The sequence below is a fragment of the Amia ocellicauda genome, chromosome 15 (assembly GCF_036373705.1).
Source record: "Amia ocellicauda isolate fAmiCal2 chromosome 15, fAmiCal2.hap1, whole genome shotgun sequence".
Lineage (NCBI taxonomy): Eukaryota > Metazoa > Chordata > Actinopteri > Amiiformes > Amiidae > Amia > Amia ocellicauda.
The window spans coordinates 13,993,599-14,012,631 of NC_089864.1; the positions used below are offsets into that span (position 1 = coordinate 13,993,599).

Here is a 19,033-nt window from a genome sequence, read left to right on the forward strand (position 1 = left end):
ATAAGGGAAATCTCTTTCATACTTACGGACAGAGCTATAGACAACCTGAGCGCAGAAACAGTTTTTAGGTTGTGATTATATGCTCTATAAAAGGATATTATTTATCTATATAAGGTCACATCTATACAAGGGCAGTCTGATCATTTTATTTTAAGTACAGTGTTTGGATCCCAGAAAGTTCCCTTAGCTTTAAAATAATCATGCAAAATACACAGTTACCCTTGTATCAGAAGTAAGAAACAAGTCTTCAGTTGAGCATCAGCTGAGATATTAAGATTCTTCTTTATTTCATTAAATATATGTATAAATTGTGAGAGTGTGGGGGTGCAGATCCAGCACTGTCACGGCTCTCTGGTGGGGTTTAAGGAAAAAGTCGGGATACAGTGCAAAATTACAGGTGTATTTATAGTGTGTGAGTGATCAAAGGCAGGGAGCCAGGGCATGGCGGGGGAGCAGAGTAGGTACCCCGCAATTACGACATGACATCAGAGGGCTGCAGAGGGAGGCAGAGGAAGGATGGACGGCAGCCACAGCCCCTGGAGTTGCAACCAGACCGCCTCGCCAGGCACAAGAGAGGAAAGACCCAGGGGAGCAGCATGGGGCAGAGGGAGCTGCAGTCACAGCCGTCTGGGTCAAAGGAAAATCCACCCAGTTGTTTAATGGGACACCAATAGCTGGCTTTTAATTGTCTTCATACACTTAGAAAGGTCTAAACATATATATAATCAAGTATACATAAAGGCCACTGTAGCCTATATAAAGACACAAAGTTATTAAAAAGTGGATCTGATGTCAGATTATTTGGGGAAAAGGGATTGAAATATTAATGCACATCTCCCAAATCTCCTTTTTGAAATTAACTGTACCAAGCATTGGTGTACTGTATGTGCCTTTTCATCTTTGAGAACATAGGCATTGCACCATACAATGTATGGTGTATGAATAACACTTTTGACACCCGTGAGAGCATGGTTTCTGTATTCTTTTAAAAAATGGCCATCCTGACTTTAATATTCAACTTTTGACATTCAGTGCATACAAGCACAAGGTTTGCATTTAGCATATTTTACAGAAAGGCGTCCAATGGCGCTGTACAGAATATAAGAACAATAAAAGCAATCAGATCTTTATATTTTATAATTTTAAAATGTATGATTCATAATAGATATACATTTGGCATAATTGACCTTTGGTGAAAAATCATTTCGGTGTGGGCTTAATGTGTAGTTCATTTTATTGCATGTTTCTGCACTGCTGTTGCAGCCTGTGGCGCAGTGACGTGTCTTGGCTCAGTGCGTCACAGGCCGCAGCGGCGCGATCATGCCCGTCCGAGGCGGCAGTGCGTTCTCTCGCCACTGTGACGTCATAGACGCTTTATCTAGTGAAGCTGCGGCATCCGGCTTCATAATCACGTCAGATGTGTTTGTGAGTGTCTGAGGAGTAAGAGAGAGAGAGAGAGAGAGAGAGAGAGAGAGAGAGAGAGAGAGAGTATCCACAGCGCCGAGACCTACAAACAGTGTGAGTACAGAGGCACTGAACTCTGCGTTGCTCTGCATCGAGTAGAACTGTACAGGTGCACGGTTTCTGTTTAATCACTGACAGTTTCCTTACCCAGTCTTGGAGAGCCGAAGTAATAATTATTATCTCGTAATGATGTGAGTGTTTGGTCAGGTTGCCATCTTGCTGGGTCACGCAGTGTTCAGTGACGCTTATATCAGATCTGGGCCCCGTTGCTCGACGCTGCTTTAACTCGTTCAGGCTAATCGGCCGGATTCTCCTATGCTAATTGACTCAGCTGAGCTTGCTTTGAGGAAAAGCCAGACTCTGTCAGGTCATCCCGAAAGTTATCTGACTTGTCTTACTCAGTAGCCAGCTACGAGGAGCGGGCCCTGTGTCATTAAACTCGATGCCTTAAAGAACAAAAACGTCATCATGGAGATGAGAATTTAGTTGGTTTTATTACAAAAAGCAATACCTTCGTACAGTGACGTCACGCCATTGAGTCACCGGGGGCCTGTGCCACCGGACATTATTTTTCCATTGTTTTAGTGTTTTATATTGTATTTACCCCCCACCCCCCCTAATATATATATATATATATATATATATATATATATATATATATATATATATATATATATATATATATATATATATATATATATAGTTGTAATATCATTATTACCAGCAGCAGTCAGGTTCAGAAAGCTGGGAGGTGGAGTTTAAGTGATTACTGTTTAATGTGACAGAGTTCAAACATAAATAGTTCAACAAGAACAAATAAATGCTTTACTAATACTTTCAAGTGGGACTAAACACTTAGTTTTTTACCTGATCGTTCTTATACTTTGTACAATACAATATGAACACCATTTTTACGTTTTTTTGTTTTTTTTTCAATAAGAAACAGACTAGTTTAATTGTGCCAAAGATCGACAGGCAAGAGATGAATGTATAATGATGGGTTCCACTACAGCAGTGCTAGATGCTACCCTTACACTTTGTTTGGAACCAAGTGAAGATGTTTTTACAGTAATTGTATCAGAAATACCAGTGCCTACAACACAAACAGCAGAGCAATTCTATTGAATAAGTATGTAGAGCAGTACAATAAAGTACCATTATATTTAAAATAACTTAGAATACCCTATATATGTAGATAAAGGCATGAAATGCCAACCAAGCAATCATCATTTGTACCAATCATAATTTATTTTCCGACTGTGCTCCCCCCAAAGCATTTAGCTGCATGATGCCACTGCCTACATAAGAAATAACACCCCCATTGTGTCGAATCAAACCTACAACGTCATGTTTGCAGCAGTGTTTCTATACCACCACTATACCAGCAAATACATGTGTAATGCCTCATGTGAAAGCTTCTTTAGGTAGCCTACTAACCAGCCAGCTGTCCTAATTACGTGTAATCTGTATGTTAGACCCGCAAACGTAACAACATCCCACAAACGTAATAAACCACAAACGTAATACAAATCTGCAGCTTTTAATGTAATAATCCCACTAACGTAATAGGTTTTGCAGGGATTTGTTACGTTTGCGGGAAGGTGAAAATGTTCAGCTTTCTAAATCATAATAACTTCCCACAAATGTAATAAATCAGTAATATATCTGCAGTTTATACAAGTTGTCTTTAATGTCTTTAACAGCCAATGACATTTTCTTCCCACATATTCTTGTCCTTTAGATTCTTGCCTATTTAGTCTGATCAAGTGTTGTGTATACAAATGAGCAATAAATCCCAATCCTATTTATTCCAGATTTCTTCAAGGTTTTACTACAAAGACAAGTGCTGGAATAAATGTGGAATTAATATGATGGGGTTTAATTACAAAAACAATTGATCAGTCTAAACATGCAAGAACCTACAGGACAAGAATATGTGGGAAGAAAATGTCATTGGCTGTTAAAGACATTTAGAGTGAACAACTTGTATAAGATGCAGATTTTGATCATATTAGTGATTTATTACAAATTTATTATCAAATCCCTGCAAACGTAATAGTTATAACGTATTACATTTGTGGTAGGCAACTGCTATTATGTTTGTGGGAAACTTTTTACGTTAGTGGGATTATTACATTAAAAGCTGCAGATTTGTATTACGTCTGGTTTATTACGTTTGTGGGATGTTGTTATGTTTGCAGGTCTAACACTCTGTGACTGAATTATTGGGGAAAAATGTGTGTGCGTGTGTATGTGAGTGTATATGTAGGCAGCACTGTGGAGTAGTGGTTAGGGCTCTGGAAGGTTGTGGGTTCAAATCCTGGGTGGGGCAGTGCTGTTGTATCCTTGAGCAAGGTACTTCACTTAGATTGCTCCAGTAAAATGCCCAGCTGTATAAATGGGTACAAATGTAAGTCAGCTAAATGATAAAAAATAATAATATATGTTCTATAGCTCTACAGTTAATCCACTCATACTTAAAATTGCTCATGTGGAGAACATAGGATTGGGGGTGAATCATCAGGGGTGAAATGTGCTGGTCTGTAGGAAATGCAGTTGCAAAGGGAGTGCTGTTTTTCATTTTTCACCAATACATCATCATTATCATCCTGTCCATCTTGAAGCGGGGATGAACATGCATCTGCAATAGCGTTTGACATTGCATTTTCATTTTGGCCCAGATAATACGTGCATAGATGGAACATGAATATGCAGATTTGGGATTTTATCATCATGTTACATTTTGAATTAACATTTGAACTAAGTTCTCTATATGCTTCCATAGATCAGTGTTTCTAGGACCCATCTTCCACCCCTGCAGACTATTATAGAACCATGATTAGAACTACACATTACTATGTATGTGATTAAAAAAGGAAGTTGACATTGATCACTTTTTTAAGTCTCATTTGTTATTGTATTGTATACCATTTGCAGCAGCGAAGAAGGAGGACCTGCTCAGCGACTGCATGAATAAAGGAGTCTCAGAGGGGCAGGGCCCCGTGCTGCATGCAGAGGAATCCCTGACGATTGCGTGCTCCGATGTGGACAGCAAGGAGTCTGTGGGCAGCGGCTGCTTGCTGGAAGCACCATGTCCGCAGACTCCGGAGCTAATTATCTGGGAGATGGAGATTCCCCAGGTGAGAACACCTGAAGTGAGGCCAGACAGTCTGAGGCAGGCTAGCAGGGAAACCCCAGACCTTAAGTAGCCGAGACTGAGCAAATTGGAGGGTCATATTTATTTCATACATTTACTACTTTGTCAGACTGCCTGTATTTCCCCAACCGTTTCAGAGAATATGCATCATCTCTACGACAGCCTGTGTTGTCTTTCAGATGTTTCGTTTATTGTGTTTTTCTTTTGACATCAAACATTTCCTAAGTAATTGCACGTAAATGATGAATGTATTAGGATTCATTTAAACCTTGGGTGCAGGTAAGGTTGTGCTTTCAGGATGTTAACTGAGATCAAGGTGTATTATTATCTTTCACAGGTATTTGACAGATAAGTTGGCACTGAGTGTGGTGTGGTCTGTGTGGAGTGTATAATGAGCATTTTTATTTATGTATTTATTTTAAACAGCATCTGGTTGGGAAGTTCCTCGGGGCGCACTGGAGACACATTCAGTGCCTGAAGTTGTCTTCGGGAGTTTCCTTTGTGGACGTCTCGAGAGAAACATCCCGGGACTTCCAGATCTGCCACATCGAAGGTGGGTGGAGATTTGTGTGGTGAATGACCCCCATTGCGTCTGACTCTCTTACTCGACTCCTAGGAGGCATCCTGATCAGCCCTGTGTTGTGTGGCAACATCTACTGCTTAACAGTCATTTATAATTAAGAGTATAATATTTTTAGATGTTTCCTGTACAGAAATAAAAACAACACAATGGCCACGGGAGACTGTAAAAATTTGATATTTAACACATTTCTAATGAAAGTGTGAGTGACTTGGCATGTGACTTGATCGGTGAGTCCCAGTCATTCGGCTGTAGCCACTGCTGCTGAGACACCAGAGTTTGAATTGGTTGCCATATGGAAGTGCAGACTGGTTACATTGCTGCCAAATCTATTGAAAATCTCTGACGGAGTCCAATGCCCCGTCTCTTGATTCTCAGCCGACTGGTAATAACTTATTGGGTTTTGTTTTCCTGTTGGTTTTATCAGGTACCCAGGAGCAGGTGGAGGCAGCCCTCACGGTGATTCGTGAGCGGTTTCCAGAGCTGGATACTGCCAACGTCTACGCCCCTCCGCTGCCAAAGCTGCCAAGTGGTCCTGGGTGAGCACTTGCTTTGAGCGAATATATTGCCAGACCCCGGTGTGTGGAATGCTGGTTAGCGGCGATTCCCACCGGCCCCACACACGTTGGGCTTCATTTCCACGTCAGAAATCTGGAAAATCAAACGATAATGTCCGCATTCTGTCCATTGAGTGAGAGTTCATGGTATTCAGTGGCTGATATATAAATGATGTTCAAACCCAGTATCTACTTTTAACAACCAAATGCCTTTTTTTTTTTTTCAATGTTGGATTATGATGACCTTTTGTATTGTCCTCCCCTCTCTCAGCTCCTGCCCAAGGAGGGGAACTGCTTTTGCCCGGTGGAGAGCTGTCAGGAAGCGGCTCTTCAGATCCGGGCCCAGCTCCAGCTGGCCGCAGCGGATTCAGTGGCTTGTGGCTAAAGCACGGAAGTCGCGGAGTGGAAAATTGAAGAAAAAGAGTAAGAGGAAGTTGCCGCGACAGGACGTTGCAGCCACAGGACGTGAGGCCGCAGGGGGCGAAGTTGACTCTGGCAGCAGCATCTTCCCATTGGAGGATGGGATCAGCAGCGAGGACCTCTCGCAAAACACAGGGCTGTCCAGTCCGTTGCCTGAGAGCAAGGAGGACCTGCTCATCGTCTGGGAGATGGAGGTTCCCCAGGTGAGAATTCCTGAAGTGAGGTCAGACAGTCTGAGGCAGGCTAGCAGGGAAACCCCAGACCTTAAGTAGCCGAGACTGAGCGTGTTGGGGACTCACAGTTATTGGTTATATTTAAGTACATTACCAGACTGCGTGTATTTCCCTAACCATTTCAGAGAATATGCACAATCTCTACGGCAGCCTTGTTCATCAATCTTCCTGACAGTCTGCCCGGGCGAAGCGAGAGTGAAGGGCAGGGCCCGTGCGGACTTTCAGACGTTTCGTTTGTTGTTTTTTTCTTTTGACATGAAAAATTCCCTAAGTAATTGCACATAAATGATGAATGTGTTAGGATTGATTAAAACCTTGGGCGCAGGTAGGGTTGTGCTTTCAGGATGTTAACTGAGATCAAGGTGTATTATTATCTTTCACAGGAGTTTAACAGATAATTGTTGAAGTCGGCACTGAGTGTGGTGTGGTCTGTGTGGAGTGTATAATGAGCATTTTTATTCATGTATTTATTTTAAACAGTATGCAGTTGGGCGGCTCATTGGAAAGTACTGGAGACACATGAAGTACATGAAGCGGTGCTCAGGTGTTTCCAAAATCGACTTCTTGAGACTGCCTGACACCCAGGAGTTCCAGATCTGCCACATCGAAGGTGGGTGGAGATTTGTGTGGTGAATGACCCCCATTGCGTCTTTACTCTTTTTAAGATCCGTTTCCTTTACTTCAGTTTATTTCTTTGATTTGTGCAGGAATTGCAAACAGAAATAGAAATAACACAATGGCCACAGGAGGCTGAAATATAGGATAATTAACACATTTCTAATGAAAGTGTGAGTGACTTGGCATGTGACTTGATTGGTGGGTCCCAGTCATTCGGCTGTAGCCATTGCTGCTGAGACACCAGAGTTTGAATTGGTTGCCATAGGGAAGTGCAGACTGGTTACATTGCTGCCAAATCTATTGAAAATCTCTGACAAAGCCCAATGCCCCGTCTCTTGATTCTCAGCCGACTGGTAATAACTTATTGGGTTTTGTTTTCCTGTTGTTTTTGTCAGGTACACAGGAGCAGGTGGACAAAGTCCTGACGGTGATTCACGAGAGGTTTCCAAAGCTGGACCTTAACAACATCTCCGCCCCTCCGCCGCCAACGCTGCCAAGTAGTCCTGGGTGAGCACTTGCTTTGAGCCAATTTATTGCCAGACCCCCGGTGTGTGGAATGCTGGTTAGCGGCAATTCCCACCGGCCCTACACACGTTGGGCTTCATTTCCAGGTCAGAAGGGATGTTTAAATCGGACAAAATCTGGGAAATCAAACAATAATGTCTGCATTCTGTCCATTGAGTCAGTGATCATGGTATTGAGTGGCTGATGTATAAATGATGCTCAAACCCAGTATCTGCTTTCAACAACTAAATGCCAATTGTTTTTTTCAATGTTGGATTATGATGAACTTTTGTATTGTCTTCCCCTCTCTTAGCTCCTGCACATTGGAGGTCAGGATCGGGAGTGAGGACCTCCCACAGAGCACAGGCCTGTCCTATCCATTGCCTGAGAGCAAGGAGGACCTGCTCATCATCTGGGAGATGGAGGTTCCCCAGGTAAAAACGCCTGAAGTGAGGTCAGACAGTCTGAGGCAGGCTAGCAGGGAAGCCCCACACAATAAGTAGCCAGACTGAGCATATTAGGTGGTCACATTTATTGGTTACATTTAAGTACATTACCAGACTGCCTGTATTTTCCCCAACCATTTCAGAGAATATGCATCACCTCTACGGCAGCCTTGTTCATCAATCTTCCTGACAGTCTGCCCAGGCGACGTGAGAGTGAAGGGCAGGGCCCGTGCGGACTTTCAGACGTTTCGTTTATTTTGTTTTTCTTTTAACATCAAGCATTTCCTAAGTAATTGCCCGTAAATGATGAATGTTTTAGGATTGATTAAAACCTTGGGCGCAGGTAGGGTTGTGCTTTCAGGATGTTAACTGAGATCAAGGTGTATTATTATCTTTCACGGGTGTTTTTCAGGTAATTCTTGAAGTCGGCACTGAGTGTGGTGTGGTCTGTGTGGAGTGTATAATGAGCATTTTTATTCATGTATCTATTTTTAAACAGTATGCAATTCCACGTCTCATCGGAAAGCACTGGAGACACATGAAGTACATGAAGCGGTGCTCAGGTGTTTCCAAAATCGACTTCTTGAGACTGCCTGACACCCAGGAGTTACAGATCTGCCACATCGAAGGTGGGTGGAGATTTGTGTGGTGAATGACCCCCATTGCGTCTGACTCTCTTACTCGACCCCTAGGAGGCATCCTGATCAGCCCTGTGTTGTGTGACAACATCCACAGATTAACAAAGTCATTTATAATGGTCTTTACTCTTTTTAAGATGTGTTTCCTGTACTTCAGTTTATTTATTTGATTTGTGCAGGAATTGCAAACAGAAATAGAAATAACACAATGGCCACAGGAGGCTGAAATATAGGATAATTAACACATTTCTAATGAAAGTGTGAGTGACTTGGCATGTGACTTGATCGGTGGGTCCCAGTCATTCGGCTGTAGCCATTGCTGCTGAGACACCAGAGTTTGAATTGGTTGCCATAGGGAAGTGCAGACTGGTTCCATTGCTGCCAAATCTATTGAAAATCTCTGACGGAGCCCAATGCCCCGTCTCTTGATTCTCAGCCGACTGGTAATAACTTATTGGGTTTTGTTTTCCTGTTGTTTTTTTCAGGTACCCAGGAGCAGGTGGACAAAGTCCTCACGGTGATTGGCAGGAGATTTCCAGAGCTGGATCTTGCCAACATCTACGCCCCTCCGCTGCCGACGCTGCCTAGACGTCCTGGGTGAGCGCTTGCTTTGAGCGAATTTATTGCCAGACCCCCGGTGTGTGGAATGCTGGTTAGCGGCGATTCCCACCGGCCCTACACACGTTGGGCTTCATTTCCAGGTTAGAAGAGATGTTTAAATCGGACAAAATCTGAGAAATCAAACAATAATGTCCGCATTCTGTCCATTGAATCGCAGAATGTCACACAGATTTCAGTCAGAGTAACATTTTCACTTTCTCCCACCATGCCTTGCAGCTGTTCCTACCACAGAGTACTCCAAGATAAATGAATAAATACTAATATTAGGCAACATTAACCTACCTAACATAACAACAACAAGAATAATAATAATTAATCTGTCTTGCAGATAAAAGTTCCTGAAGTGACATCCCGATGAAGCGGAAGTCTTATTGGACTGTACCGCGCCCCTGCCAGGTACGCCATCAATGCTAAAAGCCGGCATCTGCGATTCTTTTTTTGTTTGGTAATCAGGTGTGTGCGAAGAAAAGCAGTGTAGCAGCTGCTTCTCATGTGTTCACGCCCTCTGTCTGGATTGAAGTCCTTTCACACTTGTTACCTGACTCAGCAATACAGTCAATGAATAGAGCGCATAATAAAACCTACTTTCCTTTGTTCTAGGAGAGCATCCGTATTCCAAGGGGCAATATTGGCATGAGAAGAAATTAACTACCAACAGGTAAAAAAATGAATAACTTTATATATATACATTTTACAGGAATACAGTTGTGTACAGACACAGAACCCTTAAATAAAGTTGCTCTCTACTGATCTCATGGACTGGAGCCTCATTCGTGAGACAGCCATGGGTTCCCTCTGGAGACCCCCCCGAGATCCATGTCTGAAATCTCCTCATCTCTGGAGGACTTGGCTCAATCTGAAGCCACACATTGTTTCCAGTGAATTGTGTCTAGAGCCGTGCCTATGTGATGTGAAGCTCTGCTCCACTACAGGCAGTTTGTTCGGCTTTTATTCAGCCTTTGCTTTTCAATCCTGCATTTAACTTGTGTATTGATAACAAAGTAGGCTTGACTTACAGCATGTCATTGTTATAAAGGGAAACCCCTTCTACAAATCCCATCAGTCGTCTTCCGCTCCCCCAATCAGGTCACAGAGGATGACTGGCACACTACAAATTCCTCAGGTGATTCCTGGGTAACACCTGAACATCTCATTCATATCCTACAAGCACAAACCCAGCTCTAGTCTACAGCCCTGTCTCTAACCGTAACTGTCACCCACGTGACTAACTCTGAAGAATCCCACCAGACAGCCAGGGGTTATCCTTCTGTGCATTCGTTCATTCAGGAGGGATTTGTGGTCAATCCTGTAAAGTGACCCTTGTCCTTTAGGGGACCTGTAGCTTCTTATTGATACATATTTAATTCCCACTTTTTAGTTGAAGGAACTGCTCCACTCGTCTCTGACTACCCCACCCTCTTCTCTTTTTCAGCAGTCGGTGAACCTGGTGAGGAGAGGACTGGTCACATGGGTCTCTTGCTTCTGAGCTTTACAAGGCAGAACTCACCCACCCGCCAACCCCCCTGTGTCTTATCATATCAGCACTTGTGTTGCATTGCACATTATTGTTGTGATATTGTACAATGTAGTTGTGCATTTGGCCATCTTTTCTGCAGTCAGAAAAGGCTGTTAATTGTGTTAATTGACATTCAGACACTTAGTTTGCATTCGCCCTGTCGCTGCACTAGGGAGGGACTTGCGCGCTCTCGCCAAGGCAGTGTAATTCAGCGCAGTTCTGGAGTGCGCTCTCCCAGTTAGTTATAGGTGGACTATTTAACAGACCTCCGTGCCAGCTGTCAGTGCCAGCAGCCTTCAGTAGCCCACATCCAAAGGACAACTTGACCACCCCTGCTGCCCTGTCCTCTCTGTTTGTCCTGTCCCACTCCCCTCATCCTACTGGGCAGGGAGGAGGGACAGAGCTGCTGCTCTCCCCTCCTCTCCTCTTCTCTGTCCCCTCTTTTCTCTCCTCTATCTCAACTAACAGCTTTGAATTCCATGCAGTAGAACTCACTTCTCCCTGTCACCTCTTCCCTCTAGTTCTCTACCGTCCTCCTGGTCCACTGGACTTCCTTCTCTCCTCCCTCCCTTCACTCTCCTCCCCTACCATCCTCCTGGGAGACTTCAACATCCACTGCTCCAACCCCTCCCCCTCTAACATTTTCTTCCCCTCCTCCACTCTTTCCTGTCACCATCTCCCCCGACTCACAGGCCATGATGCCAGCTGGATCTTGTCTTCTCAAGAGGCTGCTCCCCTTCTGCTCTCTGTGTGACACCCCTGGACATCTCAGACCACCACTTCATCTCTTTCTCCCTTTCTCTCACCTCCCTCCCCACCCCACCCACTCCCACTGTCACCTTCCGCCATAATCTCCGCTCCGTCTCCACCCTGGCCTTCTGCTCTCACCCTCTTACCTCCCATCGGCTGTTTTTTCCATCAGTCTGTTAGCTGTGCTACTTCCACTTTGTTCTCCTGCCTCACCTCCTCCCTCGATTCCCTCTGTTCTCTCACGTCTTGTCCTGTCCATCCCTCCTCTCCACAGCCCTGGATCTCCTCCGTCCTCCGCTCAGCTGGATCCACTCAGCATTTCACTGAACAGAAGTGGAAGAGGTCCAAACTCCCAGATGCCCTGGACCTCTACCGCTTTCTACTGTCCAGGGGTGTGCAACCCTGGTCATGGAGAGCCCCTATGCAGCAGGTTTTAGAGATCACCCTTGTATCACCAATTTATAAACACCTGGAAGTACTTATTTCTGATCAATAAAGCAGGTGGTAAATTCAGTCCTTTAGAAACTATTGGAGCAATTATCTGAATACGTGCAGCCTCCTGAAGGACGAATTGCCTTGGTTGACTTGCTTAATTGATTAATAACTCCCATGTGTTCCCAGTATGTAGATATTGGTGATTTAGGGTGACCTATGTGATGAAGTGGATAGGGGCTCACCAGGACCAGGGTTTGACACCCCTGATGTAGACAGTAGAGAGCGGTAGAGGTCCAGGGCAGCTCAGAGTCTAGACCTCTTCCACTTCTGTTCAGTGAAATGCTGAGTGGATCAAGCTGAGCGGAGGACGGAGGAGATACAGGGCTGTGGAGAGGAGGGACGGACAGGGTGAGACGTGAGAGGACAGAGGGAATCGAGGGAGGAGGTGAGGCAGGAGAACAAAGTGGAAGTAGCACAGATAACAGACTGATGGAAAAAACAGTCAATGGGAGGTAAGAGAGTGAGAGCAGAGGCCAGGGTGGAGGGGGAGACGGAGCGGAGATTACGGCGGAAGGTGACAGTGGGAGTGGGTGGGGTGGGAAGGGAGGTGAGAGAAAGGGAGAAAGAGATGAAGTGGTGGTCTGAGATGATTAGGGGTGTCACACAGAGAGCAGAAGGGGGGCAGCCTCTTGAGAAGACAAGATCCAGCTGGTGTCATGGCCTGTGAGTCGGGGGAGATGGTGACAGGAAAGAGTGCAGGAGGGGAAGAAATATGGCAGAGTGGGAGGGGTTGGAGCGGTGGATGTTGAAGTCTCCCAGGAGGATGGTAGGGGAGGAGAGTGTAGGGAGGGAGGAGAGAAGGAAGTCCAGTGGACCAGGAGGACGGTAGAGAACTAGAGGGAAGAGGTGACAGGGAGAAGTGAGTTCTACTGCATGGAATTCAAAGATGTTAGTTGAGATAGAGGAGAGAAAAGAGGGGAAAGAGAAGAGGAGAGGAGGGGAGAGCAGCAGCCCTGTCAATCCTCCCCGCCCAGTAGGATGAGGGGAGTGGGACAGGACAAACAGAGAGGACAGGGCAGCAGGGGTGGTCAAGTTGTCAGGGGAGATCCATGTCTCAGTGAGAGCAAGGAAATCTAGAGAGAGAGGTGGGAGGCGAAGGCAGAGATGAAGTTGGCCTTGTTGGAAGCTGAGTGGCAGTTCCACAGACCTCCTGTGAGGGGAATGGAGGGGAGGGAGGAGGAAGGGAGAGGCAGAGAGATGAGGTTGGAGGGATTAGGGAGGCAGTGGTGAGCAGGTGTCCACCGAGAGGCAGGAGAGAGCAGGACAGGAATTGGAGAGATAGTCATAGCTGCCTAGTGTTGATGTGTTGTCTCCTCACTGGAGTCCTACAGCCAGAGTCCTCGCCCTTTGGAAGTGGGGCCCTTCGGGGGGGGGTCACTGACTGAAGGCTGCTGGCGCTGACTGCTGGTGTGGAGGTCCTGGAGGCTGTTAAATAGTCCACCTGGAACTAACTGGGACAGCGCACTCCTGAACTGCGCTGAATTACACTGCCTTGGCGAGAGCATGCAAGTCCCTCCCCAGTGCAGCGACGGGGCGAATGCAAACTAAGTGTCTGAATGTCAGGAATGCAAACACAATGAACAGCCTGTTCTGATTGCAGAAAAGATGGAAAAACGCACAACTACACTGTACAATATCACAACAATAATGTGCAATGCAACTGTTTCTGATTACAGAAACTGTGGTGATAAATAGTAAAAATGCTAAGTAAGTAAGTAACTAACAAACTAGCTGCCATGCTTAAGGTTACCAATACAGGTGCAATATGTATTCAATGAAACAAGCTAAAACAGCCGGTACTTAGCTGAGCTCGGTGACTACGACCGCTGTGCCGTGTACGCGTCCTGGGATGAACGGGAAACAACAAAGTGCAAAACAAGCACTTGATCTGAAATGTTATAATGTATTATTGCACTTTTGTAATGCTCTTATATTTTGTAAGTGTATAAGTTGTCTGCTAAGAAATAATGATAAATAAATCGATTATAATCATATCCTGTGTCACAGTAATCCTCTTTGAATTGCACAAAACCACCAATAACCCTGCATGTGTCTGGATTGCTCACTTCCATTTTGTATAGACATCAGCACTTGACCCGAGTCCCAATAGTGTTTTCTGCTGTTTCTCTTCAACGTTCTGCAACTCATAATAACACCATGACCATGTGCTAACATTGCCAAGATCTCCTTATTACTAAACGCAAGCCTGAAGTAAATCTAACAAGATCTGCTATTTGAGGCATTTCGTAGATTTTGAGGCACTATTTTAAGAAAACTAAATTAAGGATAGCAAATACTTAGAAGTCAGTGTTACCTCTTGTTTTGGCACTATAAATACATTGCAAATATCATTTACTTTTGTTCCTCAATATTAGCTTCACATTCACCCTGAAATTTGCAGAACAGTGCCTGTCAAACACTCTACTGCCCTCCAGTGGAAACATTACATAAGAACATAAAGTTTACAATCGAGAGGAGGCCATTCGACCCATCGTGCTCGTTTGGTGTCCATTAATAATTGAGTGATCCAAGGATCCTATCCAGTCTATTTTTAAATGTTCCCAAATTTTCAGCTTCAGCCACATCGCTGGGGAGTTTGTTTAGATTGTGACGCCTCTCTGTGTGAAGAAGTGTCTCCTGTTTTCTGTCAAACATTGATCATTTGGATTCTACATACAGGTGTGGTTTTATCTAATGATACTAGGCCAACTAAAATAATTTGGCCATAACTGTAGATCAATCTTACCAGCTCTGTATGAAGCAGTGCTTCCTGCTGCAGTAATCATCATCATCATCATCATCATCATCATCAGCAGCAGCAGCAGCAGCAGCAGCAGCAGCCTTTGTCAATCTACTGCTGGATGAAGGCCTCCCCAGTATGTTTCCACTGGTTTTCAAATGAAAACTTCTCCAGCTCACAGCAGCACAACTTCTGATTTCATATTCCCATCTTCTATGTGTGTTTCTTCTTTTTGTATTTCTTGAGATCCATTGTAAAGCTTACGTTCATCTTTGGTCTGTTCTTCTCTCAGTGTGTCCGGCCCATTGTTATTTTAACATCTTCACTCTTTCATGTCATATGGTTGTTTGTTCTTTGATCTATTTATTTAGTTTTTCTATCTATTTTTATTATCCCAAGCAGACATCTTCCCATGGTTGTTTGTGTTGTTTCCAGTTTCTGTAAAAATTTTGCATGAATTTGCCAGAACTGCATCTTAATGAAACATGGGACAGTGTTTTAAATGAAACAAACACTGAGCTTTACAGACATCAGTGCTGTGTTTGGCACAGACAGTATGAGCCTAATTCTGAGGAGAATATAATTCCTTCTGCAGAATATGAAGGTGGATCTGTTTTGCTTGGGGTTGTTTTACATCTTCTGGTCCTGGCCCTTGTTAAAATTGAAGGAACAATTCATTCAAGCATGTATTAGTTCAGATATTTTGGCCAAAAACCTGAAATTCATACTTGCATGCATGTGGGGCTAAAAATGCAATGGTGAAGACAAAATCAATGTTCTTGAATGGCCATCGCAATCTCCAAACCTACATCTGATCTGTAGTTTGAACTCAAAGCAGGAAGTAACAAGTGAAAACCAAGAAATCTGAGGGAGCTGTAGAAATCCTGCCTGGAAGAGGGGTCAAGAATATGCCATTATTTGTAAAATATATGATGCTTTTGCAGTGTTTATATTAATATTTCTACATATTTTAATTGGAGCAAAAAATATCAATTGCTCACTTGCATTTATTTGGTTTAATCAAACATATAATCAATTATACCTGTAGGCCACTGTATATAAAGACAGTTTATTTGGGGAAAAGTGATTGAAATAGATTAACACAGTGCAATGTGAACATACACCTACCAATGGTCTGTTTTTAAACAAACTGTAACAAGCATTGGTGTACTGTATGTACACTTTGCACCATAGAGAACATAAGGGACCTATATGAATTAAAAAAACTGAGATTAACCCCCCCTTTTCATTGAAAACAGATGTGAACAGTTCACTAGAAACAAGCTATGTGTGAAAACACCCTAATTACTGCACTTACAAGAAACCATTCTAGGTTCCAGTTTTAGAGAGTCCACAATTGAAGGTAATGTGGTTTTGACATCATCAAGTAAAATCCAAACCGTTTGATACTAGAGCCTCAGTCCTAATGTTTGTTAATCCAGATCAGATGTTAAAATTTACTAACCGTGCTTCTCCCTGCTCTGTTGTCCCACTTGTATTTAAAGACGTGCACTTAACACACAGTATTTCCCAAAACAGACAGTGAAAGAAAACAGTGAAAGAGCCAGAAGCTTTGTTTCCCACAACCCCACAGTAAGGAATCCAGAGACGTCTGTTATCAATAAGAAAACACTTTTACTACTGCACACTTCTGTTTCTGCTCAATTTCGTTTTTTATGAATGCAAGCAAATTAACAAAAAGAAAGGGGTGTGCGGGTCTAAAAAGAGCAAAAAATAAGGAAATGAAATGCAACCTAATATTAAGAAAATGCAAGATAAAACCAGATTGCATTGACAAAGTACAAGAAGGTTTACAATATTACACTTTAAGCCAGCCACTACAGTCTGTCCGGCCCAGCTTCTACATGGAGAAGTCAAGGGGATATTGCATCCCGTATTGTGGCCGGGGGGACAGAGAAAGGTCAGCACTGATCTGCTCATTTGAACCGATCCAGGCCAAGTCAGAAATGAACAGCAGCACCAGCACTATAGCTTCACAACTCTCAAACAGTGTAGTGGAATAAACTACAGAGACAAGCACACCTACACACAGGGGGATAGTGTAGACAAAGCATCAACATTTCATCAACATTTCTGTGGAATTCTATACTTACCTCAAACAAACTGCATTTCTCATTGAAGGATGGAGGAGGCCCCTAAAAATATAGTTATATTCTTACACATCAAAATAATAATAATGAGCCACCTATGTTAGTTATATAGTGCAGCTCCAATGATGATCATAATCATAATTTAGCTACAAGGAGAGGAGAATAGCTCAAGAAGTACCAGAAACTACAGATGACACTGTATTACATGATTCAGCAATGTGGCACACAACAACAGGGGTATGGGTCTCACAGAAATAGTGAAGAAAACGAACTTAAAATATTGTTTAAAAATAGTCATAATTATATGCACGGCATGACATTTACACACAAGTTAAAAGGTACAGGAGTGTTTGGAAATGCTGTTCTGTGATTGGCTGGTATCACATATGAGATTTATAAGGGAGAAAGCCTGACCGCAATACTGACTTATGCTTCGCCATCATGTGACTGAAGTGGAGTTTCAATATTTGTTATCTTTGCTTCAAATGTATCTTCCACGCAATAGTTTGCCTTGCACACATTACTGTTTAACAATTGATTTCCTTCATTTGAAGACTGGGAGATGCATTAGTACTGCTGCAGCCCAGCTTGTGGAGCTTACACAGGTGCAGTGAGTGATTAAGTTTGATACGCTTCTGCTGAAGGAATTGGAAAATGTTTATTATGACATTAATTAAAAGATTTGTGTTCATAGAGAATCTGATGGCTGCATTAAAGATGTAAGTGAAGGGTGGCAAAATTACAGGATATAAACAATATATTCTTTACCTGGAATATGGATGGCCTAGTTTTTCAAACATCAAATTATTTAATTTGGCCAATACAGTGTATGTATGTTAGATTTTGATTTCAGAAGAGACATGAAGATGTAATTGTCGGGTTTGATTCAGAAAAACCCAAACCGGAGTTTTTCTTGAAACCAATCACCGATCAATGTTATAATCTAGAGACCAATGGTTTCATGTCGTTCAACAACAAAATGGGGAAACAAGAACTTTCTAAGACAATCACTTTGTGGTTGGAATGTCAGGAATGCTAACACAATTAACAGCCTGTTCTGATTGCAGAAAAGGCGGCCAAACGCACAACTACACTGTACAATTTCACAACAATAATGTGCAATGCAACTGTTTTTGCACCAACAAATAGTCAAAATGTCAAAAGTAAGTAACTAAAAAACAGTACCAAATACACGTGCAATATATATACAATTAAACAAGCTAAAACAGCCGGTACTAGCTGCGCCAGGTGACGATGTCCACTGGTCCTTGTACACTTCTTGGTGTGAACAAGTCAAAAACACAAGTGCAAAACAAGAACATTTACAAATAAAGCAAGGTTTGATGATCCTGACTTTTGAAGCCACTGTGTGAGACTTATTGTGTCACTCTGGGTGCAGGGCTAACACGTTTGGGAAATATTGAAATAAAGATACATATTGAAGTTAACTTCCTTAATGCAAAAACACATTACTGTTTCCTCTGTTTTCCATTCTCGTTTCGTGTATGTGTTGTGTTGCATTAACAGGTATTGAGCCATTCTGAGCCTCTGATCAGATAGTTGCTGTCCTGCACTGCATAACACACTGATCGATTGATACTGAGAGGAATTCAGTATTGGTATCTGTGGAAAAACTAATTGGTTCCATTCTAGATAAACAAAAACAAAAACAGAGAAAACTGTAAAATGAGAGAAAACACTGAGAAAAAGAGAAGCCTTACTCATTGGTAATAGACTACAAGGCATTCAGTAATTACAAGCTGTATTTATTCTTATAACTGTAATCATAAATTCCCTTCTGTCCTGTTCCCATGTTACATTTGTGGCTAAAGAAAATGTGATCACTATTCTGTTTTTCACTTCTGACAAATTAGTAAAAAATGTAAATTAAATTATTTCACTACATAACAAATTAAACAATTAGCTATAGACTATATTATTGTTATTTCAAATAACTTATACCATTCGGTGATACAGAAAATAAAAACCCTATCATTGATACTTACATTTTTTATTTTGAAAACAACCAAAGTTAATTTGTCATACTACAACCTAGGCACTTTAGACAAATAAATACCTTTCACCTATGCTGATTACTAATGACAGAATTATTTGTAATGCAGTCATTGCACTGTAAAACATTATTCCGTTTTATTATTCAGTATTTTTTCACATCATGCAAC

General features: G+C 42.7%; 1 protein-coding gene across 1 annotated transcript; it reads left to right on the forward strand.

Moving 5' to 3' along the window:
- The first annotated feature begins 1,406 nt into the window (after positions 1–1,406).
- On the forward strand, positions 1,407–10,827 carry LOC136771558 (uncharacterized). Its single transcript, XM_066723931.1, has 13 exons — positions 1,407–1,518; positions 4,402–4,604; positions 5,048–5,174; positions 5,629–5,740; positions 6,030–6,381; positions 6,892–7,021; positions 7,425–7,536; positions 7,847–7,967; positions 8,479–8,608; positions 9,103–9,214; positions 9,567–9,634; positions 9,839–9,896; positions 10,671–10,827. The coding sequence occupies exons 2-11, from the start codon at positions 4,434–4,436 to the stop codon at positions 9,568–9,570; spliced, it is 1,371 nt and encodes a 456-aa protein (XP_066580028.1). The 5' UTR covers positions 1,407–1,518; positions 4,402–4,433; the 3' UTR covers positions 9,571–9,634; positions 9,839–9,896; positions 10,671–10,827.
- The last annotated feature ends 8,206 nt before the right edge of the window (positions 10,828–19,033 follow it).